The sequence below is a fragment of the Psittacula echo genome (genome assembly GCF_963264785.1).
Source record: "Psittacula echo genome assembly, contig: SCAFFOLD_166, whole genome shotgun sequence".
In the NCBI taxonomy this organism is placed as follows: domain Eukaryota; kingdom Metazoa; phylum Chordata; class Aves; order Psittaciformes; family Psittacidae; genus Psittacula; species Psittacula echo.
In genome coordinates, this window is record NW_027664221.1 from 1 (window position 1) to 23,742 (window position 23,742).

The following is a 23,742-nucleotide window of genomic DNA, read 5'->3' on the forward strand; positions in this document are numbered from 1 at the left end:
GGGATATGGGATATGGGGTATGGGATATGGGGTATGGGATATGGGGTATGGGGTATGGGGTATGGGGTATGGGGTATGGGATATGGGGTATGGGGTATGGGATATGGGATATGGGATATGGGATATGGGGTATTGGGTATGGATATGGGGTATGGGATATGGGATATGGGGTATGGGGTATGGGGTATGGGGTATGGGGTATGGGGTATGGGGATATGGGGTATGGGGTATGGGATATGGGGTATGGGGATATGGGATATGGGGTATGGGATATGGGGATATGGGGTATGGGATATGGGTATGGGTATGGGGTATGGGATATGGGTATGGGTATGGGATATGGGGTATGGGATATGGGGTATGGGGTATGGGATATGGGATATGGGGTATGGGGTATGGGATATGGGATATGGGGTATGGGATATGGGGTATGGGTGGATATGGGTATGGGGATATGGGGATATGGGGTATGGGATATGGGATATGGGGTATGGGATATGGGGTATGGGGTATGGGATATGGGGTATGGGATATGGGGTATGGGTATGGGATATGGGGTATGGGGTATGGGATATGGGATATGGGGTATGGGATATGGGAGTATGGGATATGGGATATGGGGTATGGGGTATGGGATATGGGATATGGGGATATGGGGTATGGGATATGGGATATGGGGTATGGGATATGGGGTATGGGATATGGGATATGGGGTATGGGATATGGGGATATGGGGTATGGGATATGGGGTATGGGTATGGGATATGGGGTATGGGATATGGGGTATGGGATATGGGATATGGGGTATGGGATATGGGGATATGGGGTATGGGATATGGGGTATGGGATATGGGATATGGGGTATGGGATATGGGGTATGGGGTATGGGATATGGGTATGGGGTATGGGATATGGGGTATGGGATATGGGGTATGGGATATGGGGTATGGGATATGGGGTATGGGGTATGGGATATGGGGTATGGGATATGGGATATGGGGTATGGGATATGGGGTATGGGGTATGGGATATGGGATATGGGGTATGGGTATGGGATATGGGATATGGGATATGGGGTATGGGATATGGGATATGGGATATGGGGTATGGGGTATGGGGTATGGGATATGGGATATGGGGTATGGGGTATGGGATATGGGGTATGGGATATGGGGTATGGGATATGGGATATGGGGTATGGGATATGGGGTATGGGGTATGGGATATGGGGTATGGGATATGGGGTATGGGATATGGGATATGGGGTATGGGATATGGGGTATGGGATATGGGGTATGGGATATGGGGTATGGGGTATGGGATATGGGGTATGGGATATGGGGTATGGGATATGGGGTATGGGGTATGGGATATGGGGTATGGGATATGGGGTATGGGATATGGGGTATGGGGTATGGGATATGGGATATGGGATATGGGGTATGGGATATGGGATATGGGGTATGGGATATGGGGATATGGGATATGGGGTATGGGATATGGGATATGGGTATGGGATATGGGGTATGGGATATGGGATATGGGGTATGGGATATGGGGTATGGGATATGGGATATGGGGTATGGGATATGGGGTATGGGATATGGGATATGGGGTATGGGATATGGGATATGGGGTATGGGATATGGGGTATGGGATATGGGATATGGGGTATGGGATATGGGGTATGGGTATGGGATATGGGGTATGGGGTATGGGATATGGGGTATGGGATATGGGGTATGGGATATGGGGTATGGGATATGGGATATGGGATATGGGGTATGGGATATGGGGTATGGGTATGGGGTATGGGATATGGGATATGGGGTATGGGATATGGGATATGGGGTATGGGATATGGGGTATGGGATATGGGATATGGGATATGGGGTATGGGGTATGGGGTATGGGATATGGGATATGGGGTATGGGGTATGGGGTATGGGATATGGGATATGGGATATGGGGTATGGGGTATGGGATATGGGGTACGGGATATGGGGTATGGGATATGGGGTATGGGGTATGGGATATGGGGTATGGGATATGGGATATGGGGTATGGGATATGGGGTATGGGATATGGGGTATGGGGTATGGGATATGGGGTATGGGATATGGGGATATGGGATATGGGATATGGGGTATGGGGATATGGGGTATGGGGTATGGGATATGGGGTATGGGGTATGGGATATGGGGTATGGGATATGGGATATGGGGTATGGGGTATGGGATATGGGATATGGGATATGGGATATGGGGTATGGGGTATGGGATATGGGGTATGGGATATGGGATATGGGGTATGGGATATGGGTATGGGATATGGGGTATGGGGTATGGGGTATGGGGTATGGGGTATGGGATATGGGGTATGGGATATGGGGTATGGGATATGGGATATGGGGTATGGGGTATGGGGTATGGGATATGGGATATGGGGTATGGGATATGGGGTATGGGATATGGGGTATGGGATATGGGGGTATGGGATATGGGGTATGGGGTATGGGGGTATGGGATATGGGGTATGGGGTATGGGATATGGGGTATGGGATATGGGTATGGGATATGGGATATGGGGATATGGGATATGGGATATGGGGTATGGGATATGGGGTATGGGTATGGGTATGGGGTATGGGGTATGGGATATGGGGTATGGGATATGGGATATGGGATATGGGATATGGGGTATGGGATATGGGATATGGGATATGGGGTATGGGGTATGGGGTATGGGATATGGGATATGGGGTATGGGGTATGGGGTATGGGATATGGGATATGGGATATGGGTATGGGGTATGGGTATGGGGTATGGGATATGGGTATGGGGTATGGGTATGGGATATGGGGTATGGGGTATGGGATATGGGATATGGGATATGGGGTATGTTATGGGGTATGGGATATGGGGTATGGGATATGGGATATGGGGTATGGGATATGGGGTATGGGATATGGGGTATGGGGTATGGGATATGGGGTATGGGATATGGGGTATGGGATATGGGGTATGGGTATGGGGATATGGGGTATGGGATATGGGGTATGGGGTATGGGATATGGGTAGGTATGGGATATGGGGTATGGGATATGGGGTATGGGATATGGGGTATGGGGTATGGGATATGGGGTATGGGGTATGGGTATGGGGTATGGGATATGGGATATGGGGTATGGGGTATGGGTAGGGGATATGGGTATGGGATATGGGGTATGGGGTATGGGATATGGGGTATGGGATATGGGGTATGGGATATGGGATATGGGGTATGGGGTATGGGGTATGGGATATGGGATTTGGGGTATGGGATATGGGGGTATGGGATATGGGTATGGGTATGGGGTATGGGGTATGGGGTATGGGATATGGGGTATGGGGTATGGGATATGGGGGTATGGGATATGGGTATGGGGTATGGGATATGGGGTATGGGGTATGGGGTATGGGTATGGGATATGGGGTATGGGTGGATATGGGATATGGGTATGGGTATGGGATATGGGATATGGGGGTATGGGGTATGGGGTATGGGTATGGGATATGGGGTATGGGGTATGGGGTATGGGATATGGGTTATGGGATATGGGGTATGGGGGTATGGGGATATGGGGGTATGGGATATGGGATATGGGGTATGGGGTATGGGGTATGGGGTATGGGGTATGGGGTATGGGTATGGGGTATGGGGTATGGTTATGGGGTATGGGTATGGGGTATGGGTATGGGTATGGGGTATGGGTATGGGGTATGGGGTATGGGGTATGGGGTATGGGTATGGGGTATGGGATATGGGGTATGGGATATGGGGTATGGGATATGGGATATGGGGTATGGGGTATGGGGTATGGGGTATGGGATATGGGTGGTATGGGTATGGGGTATGGGTATGGGGTATGGGATATGGGGGTATGGGGGGTATGGGGGTATGGGGTATGGGGTATGGGTTGGGGTATGGGATATGGGTTATGGGGTATGGGGTATGGGTATGGGTGGTTGGGGTATGGGTATGGGGTATGGGTGGGTATGGGGTATGGGATATGGGGTATGGGGTATGGGTTTGGGTATGGGGGTATGGGGTATGGGATATGGGTTTGGGGTATGGGGTGTGGGGTATGGGGTTTGGGGTATGGGATATGGGGTGTTGGGGTATGGGGTATGGGATATGGGGTATGGGGTTGGGTTGGGGTTGGGGTATGGGGTATGGGTATGGGGTATGGGGTATGGGTATGGGGTATGGGGTATGGGGTATGGGGTATGGGGTATGGGGTATGGGGGTATGGGGTATGGGGATATGGGGTATGGGTATGGGTGTGGGGGTATGGGGTGGGTATGGGATATGGGTATGGGTATGGGGTATGGGGTGTGGGGTATGGGGTATGGGGTATGGGGTATGGGTGTGGGGGTATGGGGTATGGGGTATGGGGTTTGGGTATGGGGTATGGGATATGGGTGTGGGGTATGGGGTTGGGGTATGGGGGTATGGGGTTTGGGATATGGGTGTGGGGTATGGGGTATGGGGTATGGGGTATGGGGGTATGGGATGTGGGGTATGGGATATGGGATATGGGGTATGGGGTATGGGGTTGGGGTATGGGGTATGGGATATGGGGTATGGGGGTATGGGATGTGGGGGTATGGGATATGGGTATGGGGTATGGGATATGGGGGTATGGGGGTATGGGGTATGGGATATGGGGTATGGGGTATGGGATTGGGATATGGGGTATGGGATATGGGGTATGGGGTATGGGGTATGGGATATGGGGTATGGGGTATGGGGTATGGGTATGGGGTATGGGGTATGGGGGTATGGGGTATGGGTATGGGGTATGGGGTATGGGATATGGGGTATGGGGTATGGGGTATGGGATATGGGGTATGGGGTATGGGGTATGGGGTATGGGAAGTTGTGGATCTGAGGGCAGCAGGGGCAGGGCTGAGCCCCCATAGTTGGGTACCGGGGGTCTCACCGTTTCCCCCCCCCCCCAGACATCAACGAGTGCCTGGAGGCCGGGACCTGCCCCGAGGGCAAATGTGAGAACCACCCGGGGGGGTTCCTGTGCAGCCCCTGCCCCCCCGGCTACCGCGGCCACAACGGAGCCTGCATCGGTGCGAGCCCCCCCGGCCCGACCCCCCTTGGGACCCCCCCTTGGGACCCCCCTTTTGGGACCCCCCTTGGGACCCCCCTTTGGGAACCCCCCTTTGGGACCCCCCTTTGGGACCCCCCTTTTGGGACCCCCCTTTGGGATCCCCCTTTGGGACCCCCCTTTGGGACCCCCCTTTGTGACCCCCTTTTGGGACCCCCCTTTGGGGACCCCCCTTTTGGGACCCCCCTTTGGGACCCCCCTTTGTGACCCCCTTTTGGGACCCCCCTTTGGGGACCCCCCTTTTGGGACCCCCCTTTGGGATCCCCCTTTGGGACCCCCCTTTGGGGACCCCCCTTTGGGATCCCCCTTTTGGGACCCCCCTTTGGGACCCCCCTTTGGAATCCCCCTTTGGGACCCCCCTTTGGGACCCCCCTTTGGGATCCCCCTTTGGGACCCCCCTTTTGGGACCCCCCTTTGCGACCCCCTTTTGGGACCCCCCTTTGGGGACCCCCCTTTTGGGACCCCCCTTTGGGACCCCCCCCTTTGGGACTCCCCCTTTGGGATCCCCCTTTGGGGACCCCCCTTTGGGGACCCCCCTTTTGGGACCCCCCTTTGGGAACCCCCCTTTGGGATCCCCCTTTGGGGACCCCCCTTTTGGGACCCCCCTTTGGGATCCCCCTTTGGGACCCCCCTTTGGGGACCCCCCTTTTGGGACCCCCCCTTTGGGATCCCCCTTTGGGACCCCCCTTTGGGGACCCCCCTTTTGGGACCCCCCCTTTGGGGACCCCGCTTTGGGACCCCCCCTTTGGGACCCCCGCCTTTGGGGACCCCCCCTTTGTGACCCCCCCCTTTGGGACCCCCCCCTTTGGGGACCCCCCCTTTGCCCCCCCGTGCCCGCTGATGGGGTCCCCCAGATGTGAACGAGTGCGAGGGGGGGGGGCTCTGCCCCAGCGGCCTCTGCATCAACACCCCCGGCTCCTTCAAGTGCCAGTGCCCCCCCGGGCTGCAGCCGGCCACGGACCCCCCCCGCTGCCAGGGTACCCGGGGCTGGGGGCATCGGGGGCTATGGGGGCTATAGGGGGCTATGGGGCATGGGGGACTATAAGGGGCTATGGGGCTATGGGGGCTATAGGGCATGGGGGGCTATGGGGGCTATAGGGGGCTATAGGGGGCTATGGGGCATGGGGGACTATAAGGGGCTATGGGGCTATGGGGGCTATAGGGCATGGGGGGCTATGGGGGCTATAGGGGGCTATAGGGGGCTATGGGGGGCTATGGGGCATGGGGGACTATGGGGGCTATAGGGGGCTATAGGGGGCTATGGGGCATGGGGGACTATAAGGGGCTATGGGGCTATGGGGGCTATAGGGCATGGGGGGCTATGGGGGCTATAGGGGGCTATAGGGGGCTATGGGGCATGGGGGACTATAAGGGGCTATGGGGCTATGGGGGCTATAGGGCATGGGGGGCTATGGGGGCTATAGGGGGCTATAGGGGGCTATAGGGGGCTATGGGGCATGGGGGACTATGGGGGCTATAGGGGGCTATAGGGGGCTATGGGGCATGGGGGACTATAAGGGGCTATGGGGCTATGGGGGCTATAGGGCATGGGGGGCTATGGGGGCTATAGGGGGCTATAGGGGGCTATGGGGCATGGGGGACTATAAGGGGCTATGGGGCTATGGAGGCTATAGGGCATGGGGGGCTATGGGGGCTATAGGGGGCTATGGGGGGCTATGGGGCATGGGGGACTATAAGGGGCTATGGGGCTATGGGGGCTATAGGGCATGGGGGGCTATGGGGGCTATAGGGGGCTATGGGGGGCTATGGGGCTATGGGGCATGGGGGGCTATAGGGGGCTGTGGGGGGCTATGGGGGCTATAGGGCATGGGGGGCTATGGGGGCTATAGGGGGCTGTGGGGGGCTATGGGGGCTATAGGGCATGGGGGGCTATGGGGAGCTATAGGACATGGGGTCAATGGGGAGCTATAGGGCATGGGGTCTATGGGGAGCTATAGGGCATGGGGGTCTATGGGGAGCTATAGGGCATGGGGGGCTATGGGGAGCTATAGGGCATGGGGTCTATGGGGAGCTATAGGGCATGGGGGTCTATGGGGAGCTATAGGGCATGGGGTTAATGGGGAGCTATAGGGCATGGGGTCTATGAGGAGCTATAGGGCATGGGGTCTATGGGGAGCTATAGGGCATGGGGTCTATGAGGAGCTATAGGGCATGGGGTCAATGGGGAGCTATAGGGCATGGGGTCTATGAGGAGCTATAGGGCATGGGGTCTATGGGGAGCTATAGGGCATGGGGGTCTATGGGGAGCTATAGGGCATGGGGGTCTATGGGGAGCTATAGGGCATGGTGTCTATGAGGAGCTATAGGGCATGGGGTCTATGGGGAGCTATAGGACATGGGGTCTATGGGGAGCTATAGGGCATGGGGTCTATGAGGAGCTATAGGGCATGGGGTCAATGGGGAGCTATAGGGCATGGGGTCTATGAGGAGCTATAGGGCATGGGGTCTATGAGGAGCTATAGGACATGGGGTCTATGGGGAGCTATAGGACATGGGGTCAATGGGGAGCTATAGGGCATGGGGTCAATGGGGAGCTATAGGGCATGGGGTCAATGGGGAGCTATAGGGCATGGGGTCTATGAGGAGCTATAGGGCATGGGGTCTATGAGGAGCTATAGGACATGGGGTCTATGGGGAGCTATAGGGCATGGTGTCTATGAGGAGCTATAGGACATGGGGTCTATGGGGAGCTATAGGACATGGGGTCTATGGGGAGCTATAGGGCATGGGGTCAATGGGGAGCTATAGGGCATGGGGTCTATGGGGAGCTATAGGGCATGGGGGTCTATGGGGAGCTATAGGGCATGGGGGTCTATGGGGAGCTATAGGGCATGGGGTCTATGGGGAGCTATAGGGCATGGGGTCTATGGGGAGCTATAGGACATGGGGTCTATGGGGAGCTATAGGGCATGGGGGTCTATGGGGAGCTATAGGGCATGGGGGTCTATGGGGAGCTATAGGGCATGGGGGTCAATGGGTAGCTACAGGGGTCTATAAGGGGGCTGTGTGGGTCTGGGGGCGTCTGTAGGGGTCTGGGGGGTCTGTGGTCTATAGAGGTCGGGGGGGTCTATGGGCCTCTATGGGGAGTCTGGGGGGTCTATGGGGTTCTGTAGGGCTCTATGGGTGTCTATGGGTCTCTCTGGTCTCTATGGTCTCTATGGGTCTCTATGGTCTCTATGGTCTCTATGGTCTCTATGGGTCTCTATGAGTCTCTATGGTCTCTATGGGCTCTATGGGTCTCTATGGGTCTCTATGGTCTCTATGGGTCTCTATGGTCTTTATGGGGCTCTATGGTCTGTATGGTCTCTAAGGGCTCTATGGTCTCTATGGTCTCTATGGGCTCTATGGGTCTCTATGGGCTCTATGGGTCTCTATGGGTCTCTGTGGTCTCTATGGTCTCTATGGGGCTCTATGGGTCTCTATGGTCTCTATGGTCTCTATGGTCTCTATGGGTCTCTATGGTCTCTATGGTCTCTATGGGGCTCTATGGGTCTCTCTTGTCTCTATGGTCTCTATGGTCTCTATGGGGCTCTATGGGTCTCTATGGTCTCTATGGTCTCTATGGTCTCTATGGGGCTCTATGGGTCTCTATGGTCTCTATGGGTCTGTATGGGGTCTCTATGGGTCTCTATGGTCTCTATGGGTCTGTATGGGGTCTCTATGGTCTCTATGGGTCTCTATGGGTCTCTATGGTCTCTATGGTCTCTATGGTCTCTATGGTCTCTATGGGCTCTATGGTCTCTATGGGTCTCTATGGGTCTCTATGGTCTCTATGGTCTCTATGGTCTCTATGGTCTCTATGGGTCTCTATGGTCTCTCTGGTCTCTATGGGTCTCTATGGGTCTCTATGGTCTCTATGGTCTCTATGGGTCTCTATGGTCTCTATGTTCTCTATGGTCTCTATGGGCTCTATGGTCTCTATGGGCTCTATGGGGCTCTATGGGTCTCTATGGTCTCTATGGGTCTGTATGGGGTCTCTATGGGTCTCCATGGTCTCTATGGTCTCTATGGATCTCTATGGGTCTCTATGGTCTCTATGGGTCTCTCTGGTCTCTATGGGTCTCTATGGTCTCTATGGTCTCTATGGTCTCTATGGTCTCTATGGGGCTCTATGGGTCTCTCTGGTCTCTATGGTCTCTATGGTCTCTATGGGGCTCTATGGGTCTCTATGGTCTCTATGGTCTCTATGGTCTCTATGGGGCTCTATGGGTCTCTATGGTCTCTATGGGTCTGTATGGGGTCTCTATGGGTCTCTATGGTCTCTATGGTCTCTATGGGTCTCTATGGGTCTCTATGGTCTCTATGGGTCTCTCTGGTCTCTATGGGTCTCTATGGTCTCTATGGTCTCTATGGTCTCTATGGGTCTCTATGGTCTCTATGGTCTCTATGGTCTCTATGGGTCTCTATGGTCTCTATGGGTCTCTATGGGTCTCTATGGTCTCTATGGGTCTCTATGGTCTCTATGGTCTCTATGGGCTCTATGGTCTCTATGGGCTCTATGGGTCTCTATGGGTCTCTATGGTCTCTATGGGTCTCTATGGTCTCTATGGTCTCTATGGGGTCCCTATAGGTCTCTATGGTCTCTATGGGGTCTCTATGGTCTCTATGGTCTCTATGGGTCTCTATGGGTCTCTATGGTCTCTATGGTCTCTATGAGTCTCTATAGGTCTCTATGGTCTCTATGGTCTCTATGGGGTCTCTATGGTCTCTATGGTCTCTATGGTCTCTATGGGTCTCTATGGTCTCTATGGTCTCTATGGTCTCTATGGTCTCTATAGGTCTCTATGGTCTCTATGGTCTCTATGGGGTCTCTATGGTCTCTATGGTCTCTATGGGTCTCTATGGTCTCTATGGGTCTCTATAGGTCTCTATGGTCTCTATGGTCTCTATGGGGTCTCTATGGTCTCTATGGTCTCTATGGTCTCTATGGGTCTCTATGGTCTCTATGGTCTCTCTGGTCTCTATGGTCTCTATGGTCTCTATGGTCTCTATGGGTCTCTATGGTCTCTATGGTCTCTATGAGTCTCTATGGTCTCTATGGTCTCTATGGTCTCTATGGTCTCTATGGTCTCTCTGGTCTCTATGGTCTCTATGGGTCTCTATGGGGCTCTCTGGTCTCTATGGTCTCTATGGGTCTCTATGGTCTCTATGGTCTCTATGGTCTCTCTGGTCTCTATGGGTCTCTATGGTCTCTATGGTCTCTATGGGTCTCTATGGGTCTCTATGGTCTCTATGGTCTCTATGGGTCTCTATGGTCTCTATGGTCTCTATGGTCTCTCTGGTCTCTCTGGTCTCTATGGTCTCTATGGGTCTCTATGGGGCTCTCTGGTCTCTATGGGTCTCTATGGTCTCTATGGTCTCTATGGTCTCTCTGGTCTCTATGGTCTCTATGGGTCTCTATGGTCTCTATGGGTCTCTATGGTCTCTATGGGTCTCTATGGGTCTCTATGGTCTCTATGGTCTCTATGGTCTCTATGGTCTCTATGGGTCTCTATGGTCTCTATGGGGCTCTCTGGTCTCTATGGGTCTCTATGGGTCTCTATGGTCTCTATGGTCTCTATGGGTCTCTATGGTCTCTATGGTCTCTATGGTCTCTATGGGTCTCTATGGTCTCTATGGGGCTCTCTGGTCTCTATGGTCTCTATGGTCTCTATGGGTCTCTATGGTCTCTATGGGTCTCTATGGTCTCTATGGTCTCTATGGGTCTCTATGGGTCTCTATGGTCTCTATGGTCTCTATGGTCTCTCTGGTCTCTATGGTCTCTATGGGTCTCTATGGTCTCTATGGTCTCTATGGGTCTCTATGGTCTCTATGGTCTCTATGGGTCTCTATGGTCTCTATGGTCTCTATGGTCTCTATGGGTCTCTATGGTCTCTCTGGTCTCTATGGTCTCTCTGGTCTCTATGGTCTCTATGGTCTCTATGGTCTCCATGGGGCTCTATGGTCTCTATGGTCTCTATGGTCTCTATGGTCTCTATGGGTCTCTATGGTCTCTCTGGTCTCTATGGTCTCTCTGGTCTCTATGGTCTCTATGGTCTCTATGGTCTCCATGGGGCTCTCTGCGACCCCCATCTCCCCACAGACATCGACGAGTGCGAGTTCGCGGCCGCGTGCGTTGGGGGGGAGTGCGTGAACACCCCCGGCTCCTTCCGGTGCCTCTGCCGGGCCGGGTTCACGCTGCGGCACGGCCGCACCTGCCAGGGTGGGGGCTATGGGGGGCTATGGGGGGCTATGGGGCGATGGGAGGTGTTGGGGTCTATGGGGCCAATGGGGGCGATGGGAGGTGTTGGGGTCTATGGGGCCAATGGGGGCGATGGGAGGTGTTGGGGTCTATGGGGCCAATGGGGGCAATGGGAGGTGTTGGGGTCTATGGGGCCAATGGGGCCGATGGGAGGTGTTGGGGTCTATGGGGCCAATGGGGGCGATGGGAGGTGTTGGGGTCTATGGGGCCAATGGGGGCAATGGGAGGTGTTGGGGTCTATGGGGCCAATGGGGCCGATGGGAGGTGTTGGGGTCTATGGGGCCAGTGGGTGTCTATGGGGCTATGGTGGGCAATGGGTGTCTCTGGGGTCCATGGGTGTCTATGGGGGCTATGGGTGTCTATGGGGGCTATGGGGCCCATGGGTGTCTCTGGGGTCCATGGGTGTCTATGGGGTCCATGGGTGTCTATGGGGGCTATGGTGGGCAATGGGTGTCTATGGGGTCCATGGGTGTCTATGGGGGCTATGGGGTCAATGGGTGTCTATGGGGGCTATGGGGCCCATGGGTGTCTCTGGGGTCCATGGGTGTCTATGGGGTCCATGGGTGTCTATGGGGGCTATGGGGTCCATGGGTGTCTATGGGGTCCATGGGTGTCTATGGGGGCTATGGGGTCAATGGGTGTCTATGGGGCTATGGTGGGCAGTGGGTGTCTATGGGGTCAATGGGTGTCTATGGGGCTATGGTGGGCAATGGGTGTCTCTGGGGTCCATGGGTGTCTATGGGGTCAATGGGTGTCTATGGGGGCTATGGGGTCAATGGGTGTCTATGGGGCTATGGTGGGCAGTGGGTGTCTATGGGGTCAATGGGTGTCTATGGGGCTATGGTGGGCAATGGGTGTCTCTGGGGTCCATGGGTGTCTATGGGGTCCATGAGTGTCTATGGGGGCTATGGGGTCAATGGGTGTCTATGGGGCTATGGTGGGCAGTGGGTGTCTATGGGGTCAATGGGTGTCTATGGGGCTATGGTGGGCAATGGGTGTCTCTGGGGTCCATGGGTGTCTATGGGGGCTATGGGGTCCATGGGTGTCTATGGGGCTATGGTGGGCAGTGGGTGTCTATGGGGTCCATGGGTGTCTATGGGGCTATGGGGTCCATGGGTGTCTATGGGGCTATGGTGGGCAGTGGGTGTCTATGGGGTCAATGGGTGTCTATGGGGCTATGGTGGGCAATGGGTGTCTCTGGGGTCCATGGGTGTCTATGGGGGCTATGGGGTCCATGGGTGTCTATGGGGCTATGGTGGGCAGTGGGTGTCTATGGGGTCCATGGGTGTCTATGGGGCTATGGGGTCCATGGGTGTCTATGGGGCTATGGTGGGCAGTGGGTGTCTATGGGGTCAATGGGTGTCTATGGGGCTATGGTGGGCAATGGGTGTCTCTGGGGTCCATGGGTGTCTATGGGGGCTATGGGGTCAATGGGTGTCTATGGGGCTATGGTGGGCAGTGGGTGTCTATGGGGTCAATGGGTGTCTATGGGGCTATGGTGGGCAATGGGTGTCTCTGGGGTCCATGGGTGTCTATGGGGGCTATGGGGTCCATGGGTGTCTATGGGGGCTATGGGGTCAATGGGTGTCTATGGGGGCTATGGGGTCCATGGGTGTCTATGGGTGTCTCTGGGCCCAGGGGTGCGATGCGCGCTGCCCCAGCCTCACCCCAGCCCCACGTGCAGACATTGATGAGTGCGCGCTGGACCCGGGGCTCTGCGCCCCCCACGGCGCCTGCACCAACCTCGAGGGCTCCTTCGCCTGCCGCTGCCCCCCCGGCTACAGCCCCACACCCGACCAGCGCGGCTGCACCGGTGCGTGGGGCAGTGGGGCAATGGGGGCAATGGGGGCAATGGGGGTAATGGGGGCAATGGGGGCAATGGGGGTAATGGGGGCAATGGGGGCAATGGGGGCAATGGGGGTAATGGGGGCAATGGGGGCAATGGGGGCAATGGGGGTAATGGGGGCAATGGGGGCAATGGGGGCAATGGGGGCAATGGGGGAATGGGGGTAATGGGGGCAATGGGGGCAATGGGGGCAATGGGGGCAATGGGGGGAATGGGGGCAATGGGGGCAATGGGGGTAATGGGGGCAATGGGGGAATGGGGGCAATGGGGGTAATGGGGGCAATGGGGGCAATGGGGGGAATGGGGGGAATGGGGGTAATGGGGGTAATGGGGGCAATGGGGGGCAATGGGGGTAATGGGGGTAATGGGGGGCAATGGGGGTAATGGGGGCAATGGGGGCAATGGGGGTAATGGGGGCAATGGGGGCAATGGGGGCAATGGGGGTAATGGGGGCAATGGGGGCAATGGGGGCAATGGGGGCAATGGGGGAATGGGGGTAATGGGGGTAATGGGGGCAATGGGGGCAATGGGGGCAATGGGGGCAATGGAGCTATGGGCTTGGGGGGGTCCCTGGTGCTATTGGGGCTCACCAGGAGGTCTGGGGTGCCCAAAGGGGTATGGGGGCACTGGGGAGTCCCTGGGGTTTTAATGGATGTCTGTGGGGTGTCAACGGGGTCTCCATGGGTCTCTCTCTATGGTCTCTATGGTCTCTATGGTCTCTAAGGGTCTCTATGGTCTCTATGGTCTCTATGGTCTCTATGGTCTCTATGGGTCTCTATGAGTCTCTATGGTCTCTCTGGTCTCTATGGTCTCTATGGGTCTCTATGGGTCTCTATGGTCTCTATGGGTCTCTATGGTCTCTATGGTCTCTATGGTCTCTATGGGTCTCTATGGTCTCTATGGTCTCTATGGGTCTCTATGCGTCTCTATGGGTCTCTATGGTCTCTATGGGTCTCTATGGTCTCTATGGTCTCTATGGTCTCTATGGTCTCCATGGGTCTCTATGGTCTCTATGGTCTCTATGGGTCTCTATGGTCTCTATGGTCTCTATGGGCTCTATGGGTCTCTATGGTCTCTATGGTCTCTATGGGTCTCTATGGTCTCTATGGGCTCTATGGGTCTCTATGGGCTCTATGGTCTCTATGGTCTCTATGGGTCTCTATGGGTCTCTCTGGTCTCTCTGGTCTCTATGGGTCTCTCTGGGTCTCTATGAATCTCTATGGTCTCTATGGTCTCTATGGGCTCTATGGGTCTCTATGGGCTCTATGGGCTCTATGGGTCTCTATGGGCTCTATGGGCTCTATGGGTCTCTATGGGTCTCTATGGGCTCTATGGGCTCTATGGGTCTCTATGGGCTCTATGGTCTCTATGGTCTCTATGGGTCTCTATGGGTCTCTATGGTCTCTATGGTCTCTATGGGTCTCTATGGGTCTCTCTGGTCTCTCTGGTCTCTATGGGTCTCTCTGGTCTCTATGGGTCTCTATGGGTCTCTATGGGTCTCTATGGTCTCTATGGTCTCTATGGTCTCTATGGGTTTCTATGGTCTCTATGGTCTCTATGGGTCTCTATGGGTCTCTATGGGTCTCTATGGGTCTCTATGGTCTCTATGGGTCTCTATGGGTCTCTATGGTCTCTATGGTCTCTATGGGTCTCTATGGGTCTCTATGGGTCTCTATGGTCTCTATGGTCTCTATGGGTCTCTATGGGTCTCTATGGTCTCTATGGTCTCTATGGGTCTCTATGGGTCTCTATGGGTCTCTATGGTCTCTATGGGTCTCTATGGGTCTCTATGGTCTCTATGGGTCTCTATGGGTCTCTCTGGTCTCTATGGGTCTCTATGGTCTCTATGGTCTCTATGGGTTTCTATGGTCTCTATGGTCTCTATGGGTCTCTATGGGTCTCTATGGTCTCTATGGTCTCCATGGGGCTCTATGGTCTCTATGGGTCTCTATGGTCTCTATGGGTCTCTATGGTCTCTATGGTCTCTATGGGTCTCTATGGTCTCTATGGTCTCTATGGGTCTCTATGGGTCTCTATGGTCTCTATGGTCTCTATGGGTCTCTATGGGTCTCTATGGGTCTCTATGGTCTCTATGGGTCTCTATGGGTCTCTATGGGCTCTATGGGCTCTATGGTCTCTATGGTCTCTATGGGTCTCTATGGTCTCTATGGTCTCTATGGGTCTCTATGGGTCTCTATGGGCTCTATGGGCTCTATGGTCTCTATGGTCTCTATGGGTCTCTATGGTCTCTATGGTCTCTATGGGTCTCTATGGGTCTCTATGGGCTCTATGGGCTCTATGGGCTCTATGGGTCTCTATGGTCTCTATGGTCTCTATGGGCTCTATGGGTCTCTCTGGTCTCTATGGGTCTCTATGGGTCTCTATGGTCTCTCTGGTCTCTCTGGGCTCTATGGGTCTCTATGGGTCTCTATGGTCTCTCTGGTCTCTATGGGCTCTATGGGTCTCTCTGGTCTCTATGGGTCTCTATGGGTCTCTATGGTCTCTATGGTCTCTATGGTCTCTATGGTCTCTCTGGTCTCTATGGTCTCTATGGTCTCTCTGGTCTCTATGGGCTCTATGGGTCTCTATGGGTCTCTATGGGTCTCTCTGGTCTCTATGGGTCTCTATGGGTCTCTCTGGTCTCTATGGTCTCTATGGGTCTCTATGGTCTCTATGGTCTCTATGGTCTCTATGGTCTCTCTGGTCTCTATGGGTCTCTCTGGTCTCTCTGGTCTCTATGGTCTCTCTGGTCTCTATGGTCTCTATGGGCTCTATGGTCTCTATGGGTCTCTATGGTCTCTATGGGTCTCTCTGGTCTCTATGGTCTCTATGGTCTCTATGGTCTCTCTGGTCTCTATGGTCTCTATGGTCTCTCTGGTCTCTGTGGTCTCTATGGGTCTCTATGGTCTCTATGGGTCTCTATGGTCTCTATGGTCTCTATGGGTCTCTCTGGTCTCTCTGGTCTCTATGGTCTCTATGGTCTCTATGGGTCTCTATGGGTCTCTATGGGTTCTATGGGTCTCTATGGGTCTCTATGGTCTCTATGGTCTCTCTGGTCTCTATGGTGTCTATGGTCTCTATGGGTCTCTATGGTCTCTATGGGTCTCTATGGTCTCTATGGTCTCTATGGTCTCTATGGTCTCTATGGGTCTCTATGGTCTCTATGGTCTCTATGGTCTCTATGGGTCTCTATGGTCTCTCTGGTCTCTATGGTCTCTCTGGTCTCTATGGTCTCTATGGGTCTCTATGGGTCTCTATGGGTCTCTATGGTCTCTATGGTCTCTATGGGTCTCTATGGTCTCTATGGGTCTCTCTGGTCTCTATGGTCTCTCTGGTCTCTATGGTCTCTATGGGTCTCTATGGTCTCTATGGGTCTCTATGGTCTCTCTGGTCTCTATGGTCTCTCTGGGTCTCTATGGGTCTCTATGGGTCTCTATGGTCTCTATGGTCTCTATGGGTCTCTATGGTCTCTATGGGTCTCTCTGGTCTCTCTGGTCTCTATGGTCTCTATGGTCTCTATGGTCTCTATGGGTCTCTATGGTCTCTATGGGTCTCTATGGGTCTCTATGGTCTCTATGGTCTCTATGGGTCTCTATGGTCTCTATGGTCTCTATGGTCTCTCTATGGGTCTCTATGGTCTCTATGGTCTCTATGGGTCTCTATGGTCTCTATGGTCTCTATGGTCTCTATGGGTCTCTATGGTCTCTCTGGTCTCTATGGTCTCTCTGGTCTCTATGGTCTCTATGGGTCTCTATGGGTCTCTATGGGTCTCTATGGTCTCTATGGTCTCTATGGTCTCTATGGGTCTCTATGGTCTCTATGGTCTCTATGGTCTCTATGGGTCTCTATGGTCTCTCTGGTCTCTATGGTCTCTATGGTCTCTATGGTCTCTATGGGTCTCTATGGGTCTCTATGGGTCTCTATGGTCTCTATGGTCTCTATGGGTCTCTATGGTCTCTATGGGTCTCTCTGGTCTCTATGGTCTCTCTGGTCTCTCTGGTCTCTATGGTCTCTATGGGTCTCTATGGTCTCTCTGGTCTCTATGGTGTCTCTGGTCTCTATGGTCTCTCTGGTCTCTATGGTCTCTATGGTCTCTATGGGCTCTATGGTCTCTATGGGTCTCTATGGTCTCTATGGTCTCTATGGGTCTCTATGGTCTCTATGGGCTCTATGGTCTCTATGGGTCTCTATGGGCTCTATGGTCTCTATGGTCTCTGTGGTCTCTATGGGCTCTATGGTCTCTATGGGTCTCTCTGGTCTCTCTGGTCTCTCTGGTCTCTCTGGTCTCTATGGGCTCTATGGGCTCTGTGCTCTCTGTGGGTGTCCCTGGGGTCCCCCTGGCCGGTGCTGACGGGGGCTCAGTGCGGGCGCCCCCCGCCCCGCGCAAGCTCTGTTACCTGAGCCTGGAGGACTCCGTGTTCTGCGACTCGGTGCTGGGCACCAACGTGACGCGGGGCGAGTGCTGCTGCTCGCTGGGCGCCGGCTGGGGCGACCAGTGCGAGGTGTTCCCCTGCCCGCTGCCCTCCTCGGGTACGGCCGCGGCCGCTAGGGGGCGCTAGGGGGTGGGCTAGGGGGTGCTATGGGGTGCTATGGGGTGGGCTATGGGGCGCTAGGGGGTGTGCTATGGGGCGCTATGTGGTGTACTATGGGGCGCTATGGGGCGCTATGGGGTGTGCTATGGGGTGGGCTATGGGGCGCTATGGGTCACGCTATGGGGCGGGCTATGGCGTGGGCTATGGGGTGTGCTATGAGGCGGGCTATGGGGCGCTATGGGTCACGCTATGGGGCGGGCTATGGGGTGTGCTATGGGGCGCGTTAAGGGGTGTGCTATGGGGCAGGCTATGGGGCAGGTGTGGGGCAGATCGTGGGGCAGGCTATGGGGCAGGTGTGGGGCAGGTGTGAGGCAGGTGTGGGGCAGGTGTGAGGCAGGCTATGGGGCAGATGTGGGACGGGCAGTGGGGCAGGCTATGGGGCAGGTGTGGGGCAGGCTATGGGGCAGGTGTGGGACAGGTGTGGGGCAGGCTATGGGGCAGGTGTGAGGCAGGTCGTGGGGCAGGCTATGGGGCAGGTGTGGGGCAGGCTATGGGGCAGGTGTGGGTCGGGCCGTGGGTCAGGCTATGGGGCAGGCTATGGGGCAGGTGTGGGGCAGATCGTGGGGCAGGCTGTGGGGCAGGCTATGGGGCAGGTGTGAGGCAGGTGTGGGGCAGGTGTTGGGCAGGCTATGGGGCAGGCTATGGGGCAGGTGTGGGGCAGGCTATGGGGCAGGTGTGGGGCAGATCGTGGGGCAGGCTGTGGGGCAGGTGTGAGGCAGGTGTGGGGCAGGTGTGGGGCAGGTGTGGGGCAGGTGTGGGGCAGGCTATGGGGCAGGCTATGGGGCAGGTGTGGGGCAGGCTATGGGGCAGGTGTGGGCCAGATCGTGGGGCAGGCTATGGGGCAGGTGTGAGGCAGGTGTGGGGCAGGTGTGGGGCAGATGTGGGGCAGGTGTGGGGCAGGTGTGGGGCAGGTGTGGGGCAGGCTATGGGGCAGGCTATGAGGCAGGTGTGGGGCAGGCTATGCGGCAGGCTATGGGGCAGGTGTGGGGCAGGCTATGGGGCAGGCTATGGGGCAGGTGTGGGGCAGATGTGGGGCAGGCTATGGGGCAGGTGTGGGGCAGGTGTGGGGCAGGCTATGGGGCAGGTGTGGGGCAGGCTATGGGGCAGGCTATGGGGCAGGTGTGGGGCAGGCTATGGGGCAGGTGTGGGGCAGGTGTGGGGCAGGTGTGGGGCAGGCTATGGGGCAGGTGTGGGGCAGGTGTGGGGCAGGTGTGGGGCAGGTGTGGGGCAGGCTATGGGAGGATTGGGGGTCCCCATGTGGGGTTCTCCCGGCTGCATCCCCTCCTTGAAGGGGCTCTAGGATAGGGCCGGGGGGTCCCGCAGTGGATCCGGGGGGTCCCGCAGTGGGTCCGGGGGGGTCGCAGTGGGTCCGGGGGGGCCGCAGTGGGTCCGGGGGGTCCCGCAGTGGATCCGGGGGGTCCCGCAGTGGGTCCGGGGGGGTCGCAGTGGGTCCGGGGGTCCCGCAGTGGGTCCGGGGGGTCCCGCAGTGGGTCCGGGGGGGTCGCAGTGGGTCCGGGGGGTCCCGCAGTGGGTCCGGGGGGGGCCGCAGTGGGTCCGGGACCCCCATGTGGGGTCGGGCTCAGGTTCGGCTGCAGCCCCCCCCCCCCCCCCCCCGGCCCCCCCCCAGCCGAGTTCCTGGCGCTGTGTCCGGATGGGAAAGGCTTCATCCAGGACGAGAACGGCCTCGACTTCGGGGTCCCCGCGCACCGCGGTGAGAGCCCCGCCCCCCCCGGGACCCCCCCGGGACCCCCCCCGGGAACCCCCCCCCGGGACCCCCGGAACTGAGCCCCCGCCCCCCCCCCCCGTCTCCCACCCCCTGGGGTCCTCTTGGGGGGGCGCTGTCCCCTCCCCTCCCCCCCCCCCCCCAATGCTCTCCTGGGGGTCCCATTGGGGGGTTCCTGTTCTTGGGGGTTCCCTCCTGGGGGGGGGGAGGGTGGGGAGGGTCCATGGGGTGGGGGCGCTCTCTGGGGTCCATGGGGTGGGGGCGCTCTGTGGGGTCCATGGGGTGGGGGCGCTCTATGGGGTCCATGGGGTGGGGGCGCTCTGTGGGGTGGGGGCGCTCTGTGGGGTGGGGGCGCTCTGTGGGGTCCATGGGGTGGGGGCGCTCTGTGGGGTCCATGGGGTGGGGGCGCTCTCTGGGGTCCATGGGGTGGGGGCGCTCTCTGGGGTCCATGGGGTGGGGGCGCTCTATGGGGTCCATGGGGTGGGGGCGCTCTGTGGGGTCCATGGGGTGGGGGCGCTCTCTGGGGTCCATGGGGTGGGGGCGCTCTCTGGGGTCCATGGGGTGGGGGCGCTCTATGGGGTCCATGGGGTGGGGGCGCTCTATGGGGTCTATGGGGTGGGGGCGCTCTATGGGGTCTATGGGGTGGGGGCGCTCTCTGGGGTCCATGGGGTGGGGGCGCTCTATGGGGTCTATGGGGTGGGGGCGCTCTATGGGGTCTATGGGGTGGGGGCGCTCTCTGGGGTCCATGGGGTGGGGGCGCTCTATGGGGTCTATGGGGTGGGGGCGCTCTGTGGGGTGGGGGCGCTCTGTGGGGTCCATGGGGTGGGGGCGCTCTGTGGGGTGGGGGCGCTCTGTGGGGTCCATGGGGTCCCTGCCCCACGGCGGCTCTGACCCAAGCCCCCCGCAGACATCGATGAGTGCGGGCTCTTCGGGCCCGAGATCTGCAAGGACGGGAAGTGCGTGAACACGCAGCCGGGCTACGAGTGCTACTGCAAGCAGGGCTTCGACTACGACAGCGGCGTCCTGCAGTGCCTGGGTGCGCGGGCAGGGGGCGCGGGAGGTTGTGGGGCTGTGGGGCTATGGGGCTATGGGGGTTATGGGGGCTATGGGGGCTATGGGGGTTATGGGGGTTATGGGGGCTATGGGGGCTATGGGGCTATGGGGGCTATGGGGGCTATGGGGGCTATGGGGGCTATGGGGGTTATGGGGGCTATGGGGGCTATGGGGCTATGGGGGCTATGGGGGCTATGGGGGTTATGGGGGCTATGGGGGTTATGGGGGCTATGGGGGTTATGGGGGTTATGGGGGCTATGGGGGCTATGGGGGCTATGGGGCTATGGGGGCTATGGGGGCTATGGGGGCTATGGGGGTTATGGGGGTTATGGGGGCTATGGGGGCTATGGGGGTTATGGGGGCTATGGGGGTTATGGGGGTTATGGGGGCTATGGGGGCTATGGGGGCTATGGGGCTATGGGGGCTATGGGGGCTATGGGGGCTATGGGGGCTATGGGGGTTATGGGGGTTATGGGGGCTATGGGGGTTATGGGGGTTATGGGGGTTATGGGGGCTATGGGGGCTATGGGGCTATGGGGGCTATGGGGGCTATGGGGGCTATGGGGGTTATGGGGGTTATGGGGGCTATGGGGGCTATGGGGGTTATGGGGGCTATGGGGGCTATGGGGGCTATGGGGGTTATGGGGGCTATGGGGGCTATGGGGGTTATGGGGGTTATGGGGGCTATGGGGGCTATGGGGGTTATGGGGGCTATGGGGGCTATGGGGGTTATGGGGGTTATGGGGGCTATGGGGGCTATGGGGGCTATGGGGCTATGGGGGTTATGGGGGCTATGGGGGCTATGGGGGTTATGGGGGTTATGGGGGCTATGGGGGCTATGGGGGCTATGGGGCTATGGGGCTATGGGGGTTATGGGGGTTATGGGGGCTATGGGGGCTATGGGGGTTATGGGGGTTATGGGGGCTATGGGGGTTATGGGGGCTATGGGGGCTATGGGGGCTATGGGGGTTATGGGGGTTATGGGGGCTATGGGGGCTATGGGGGCTATGGGGGCTATGGGGCTATGGGGCTATGGGGGTTATGGGGGCTATGGGGGCTATGGGGGTTATGGGGGTTATGGGGGCTATGGGGGCTATGGGGCTATGGGGGTTATGGGGGCTATGGGGCTATGGGGCTATGGGGGCTATGGGGGCTATGGGGGTTATGGGGGTTATGGGGGCTATGGGGGCTATGGGGCTATGGGGCTATGGGGCTATGGGGGTTATGGGGGCTATGGGGGCTATGGGGGTTATGGGGGTTATGGGGGCTATGGGGGCTATGGGGGTTATGGGGGCTATGGGGGCTATGGGGGCTATGGGGGTTATGGGGGTTATGGGGGCTATGGGGGCTATGGGGGCTATGGGGCTATGGGGCTATGGGGGTTATGGGGGCTATGGGGGCTATGGGGGTTATGGGGGTTATGGGGGCTATGGGGGCTATGGGGCTATGGGGGTTATGGGGGCTATGGGGCTATGGGGCTATGGGGGCTATGGTGGCTATGGGGGTTATGGGGGTTATGGGGGCTATGGGGGCTATGGGGCTATGGGGCTATGGGGCTATGGGGGTTATGGGGGCTATGGGGGCTATGGGGGTTATGGGGGCTATGGGGGTTATGGGGGCTATGGGGGCTATGGGGGTTATGGGGGCTATGGGGGTTATGGGGGCTATGGGGGCTATGGGGGTTATGGGGGCTATGGGGGTTATGGGGGCTATGGGGGCTATGGGGGCTATGGGGGCTATGGGGCTATGGGGCTATGGGGCTATGGGGGTTATGGGGCTATGGGGCTATGGGGGCTATGGGGGTTATGGGGGCTATGGGGGTTATGGGGGCTATGGGGGCTATGGGGGCTATGGGGGCTATGGGGCTATGGGGCTATGGGGGCTATGGGGGTTATGGGGGCTATGGGGGCTATGGGGGCTATGGGGCTATGGGGCTATGGGGGCTATGGGGCACTATGGGGCTATGGGGCTATGGGGGTTATGGGGCTATGGGGCTATGGGGCTATGGGGGCTATGGGGCTATGGGGCTATGGGGCTATGGGGGCTATGGGGCACTATGGGGCTATGGGGCTATGGGGGCTATGGGGCTATGGGGCTATGGGGCTATGGGGCTATGGGGCTATGGGGCTATGGGGGCTATGGGGCACTATGGGGCTATGGGTCCATGGGGCTCTGTTGTCTCCGCCGCCCGCAGACGTGGACGAGTGCCTGGACGAGTCGAACTGCGTGGACGGGGCCTGTGAGAACACGCGGGGCTCGTTCCGCTGCTCCTGCCCCCCCGGCACCCGCTACCACCCCCCCCAGCGCCGCTGCCTGCCCCCCCCCGAGCACGGTCAGAGGGGGGCAAGGGGAGAACGAGCCCGGGGGGAGCCGGTGTGGGCCCCAGGGGAGGGGTGCGAGCCCCATTGAGCCCCATAGAGACCCAGTGAGACCCATAGAGCCCCATAGAGACCCAGTGAGCCCCATTGAGCCCCAGTGAGACCCAGTGAGACCCAGTGAGCCCCATTGAGACCCAGTGAGACCCAGTGAGCCCCATTGAGCCCCAGTGAGACCCAGTGAGCCCCATTGAGCCCCAGTGAGACCCATAGAGACCCATAGAGACCCATAGAGACCCATAGAGACCCATTGAGACCCATAGAGACCCATAGAGACCATAGAGCCCCATTGAGCCCCAGTGAGACCCAGTGAGCCCCATTGAGCCCCATAGAGACCCATAGAGACCCATAGAGACCCATAGAGACCCATAGAGACCCAGTGAGACCCAGTGAGCCCCAGTGAGACCCAGTGAAACCCATAGAGACCCCATAGAGACCCGTAGAGACCCGTAGAGACCCGTAGAGACCCATAGAACCCCATTGAGACCCAGTGAGACCCATAGAGACCCATAGAGCCCCATTGAGACCCATTGAGACCCATTGATCCCCATTGAGACCCATTGACCCCATTGAGCCCCGTTGAGCCCCATTGATCCCCATTGAGACCCATTGAGACCCATTGATCCCCATTGAGACCCATTGAGACCCATTGACCCCCATTGAGCCCCATTGAGACCCCATTGACCCCCATTGGCCCCCATTGAGCCCCATTGACCCCCATTGAGCCCC

The 23,742-nt window shown here is 57.6% G+C and overlaps 1 protein-coding gene across 1 annotated transcript in view; it reads left to right on the forward strand.

Annotated features, from left to right (window-relative positions):
* Window positions 1-5,004: 5,004 nt before the first annotated feature.
* The window catches only part of LOC308232642 (latent-transforming growth factor beta-binding protein 3-like), a gene marked incomplete at both ends in the record, with an annotated part of 32,069 nt that continues 13,331 nt past the window's right edge, over window positions 5,005-23,742 (forward strand). Inside the window, 8 exons of the mRNA XM_080639873.1 lie at window positions 5,005-5,124; window positions 6,017-6,139; window positions 11,266-11,385; window positions 13,109-13,237; window positions 17,633-17,800; window positions 19,490-19,573; window positions 20,493-20,621; window positions 22,833-22,970. Of these exons, the coding sequence (XP_080495999.1) occupies window positions 5,005-5,124; window positions 6,017-6,139; window positions 11,266-11,385; window positions 13,109-13,237; window positions 17,633-17,800; window positions 19,490-19,573; window positions 20,493-20,621; window positions 22,833-22,970 (1,011 nt within the window). The remainder of the gene's footprint in view (window positions 5,125-6,016; window positions 6,140-11,265; window positions 11,386-13,108; window positions 13,238-17,632; window positions 17,801-19,489; window positions 19,574-20,492; window positions 20,622-22,832; window positions 22,971-23,742) is intronic.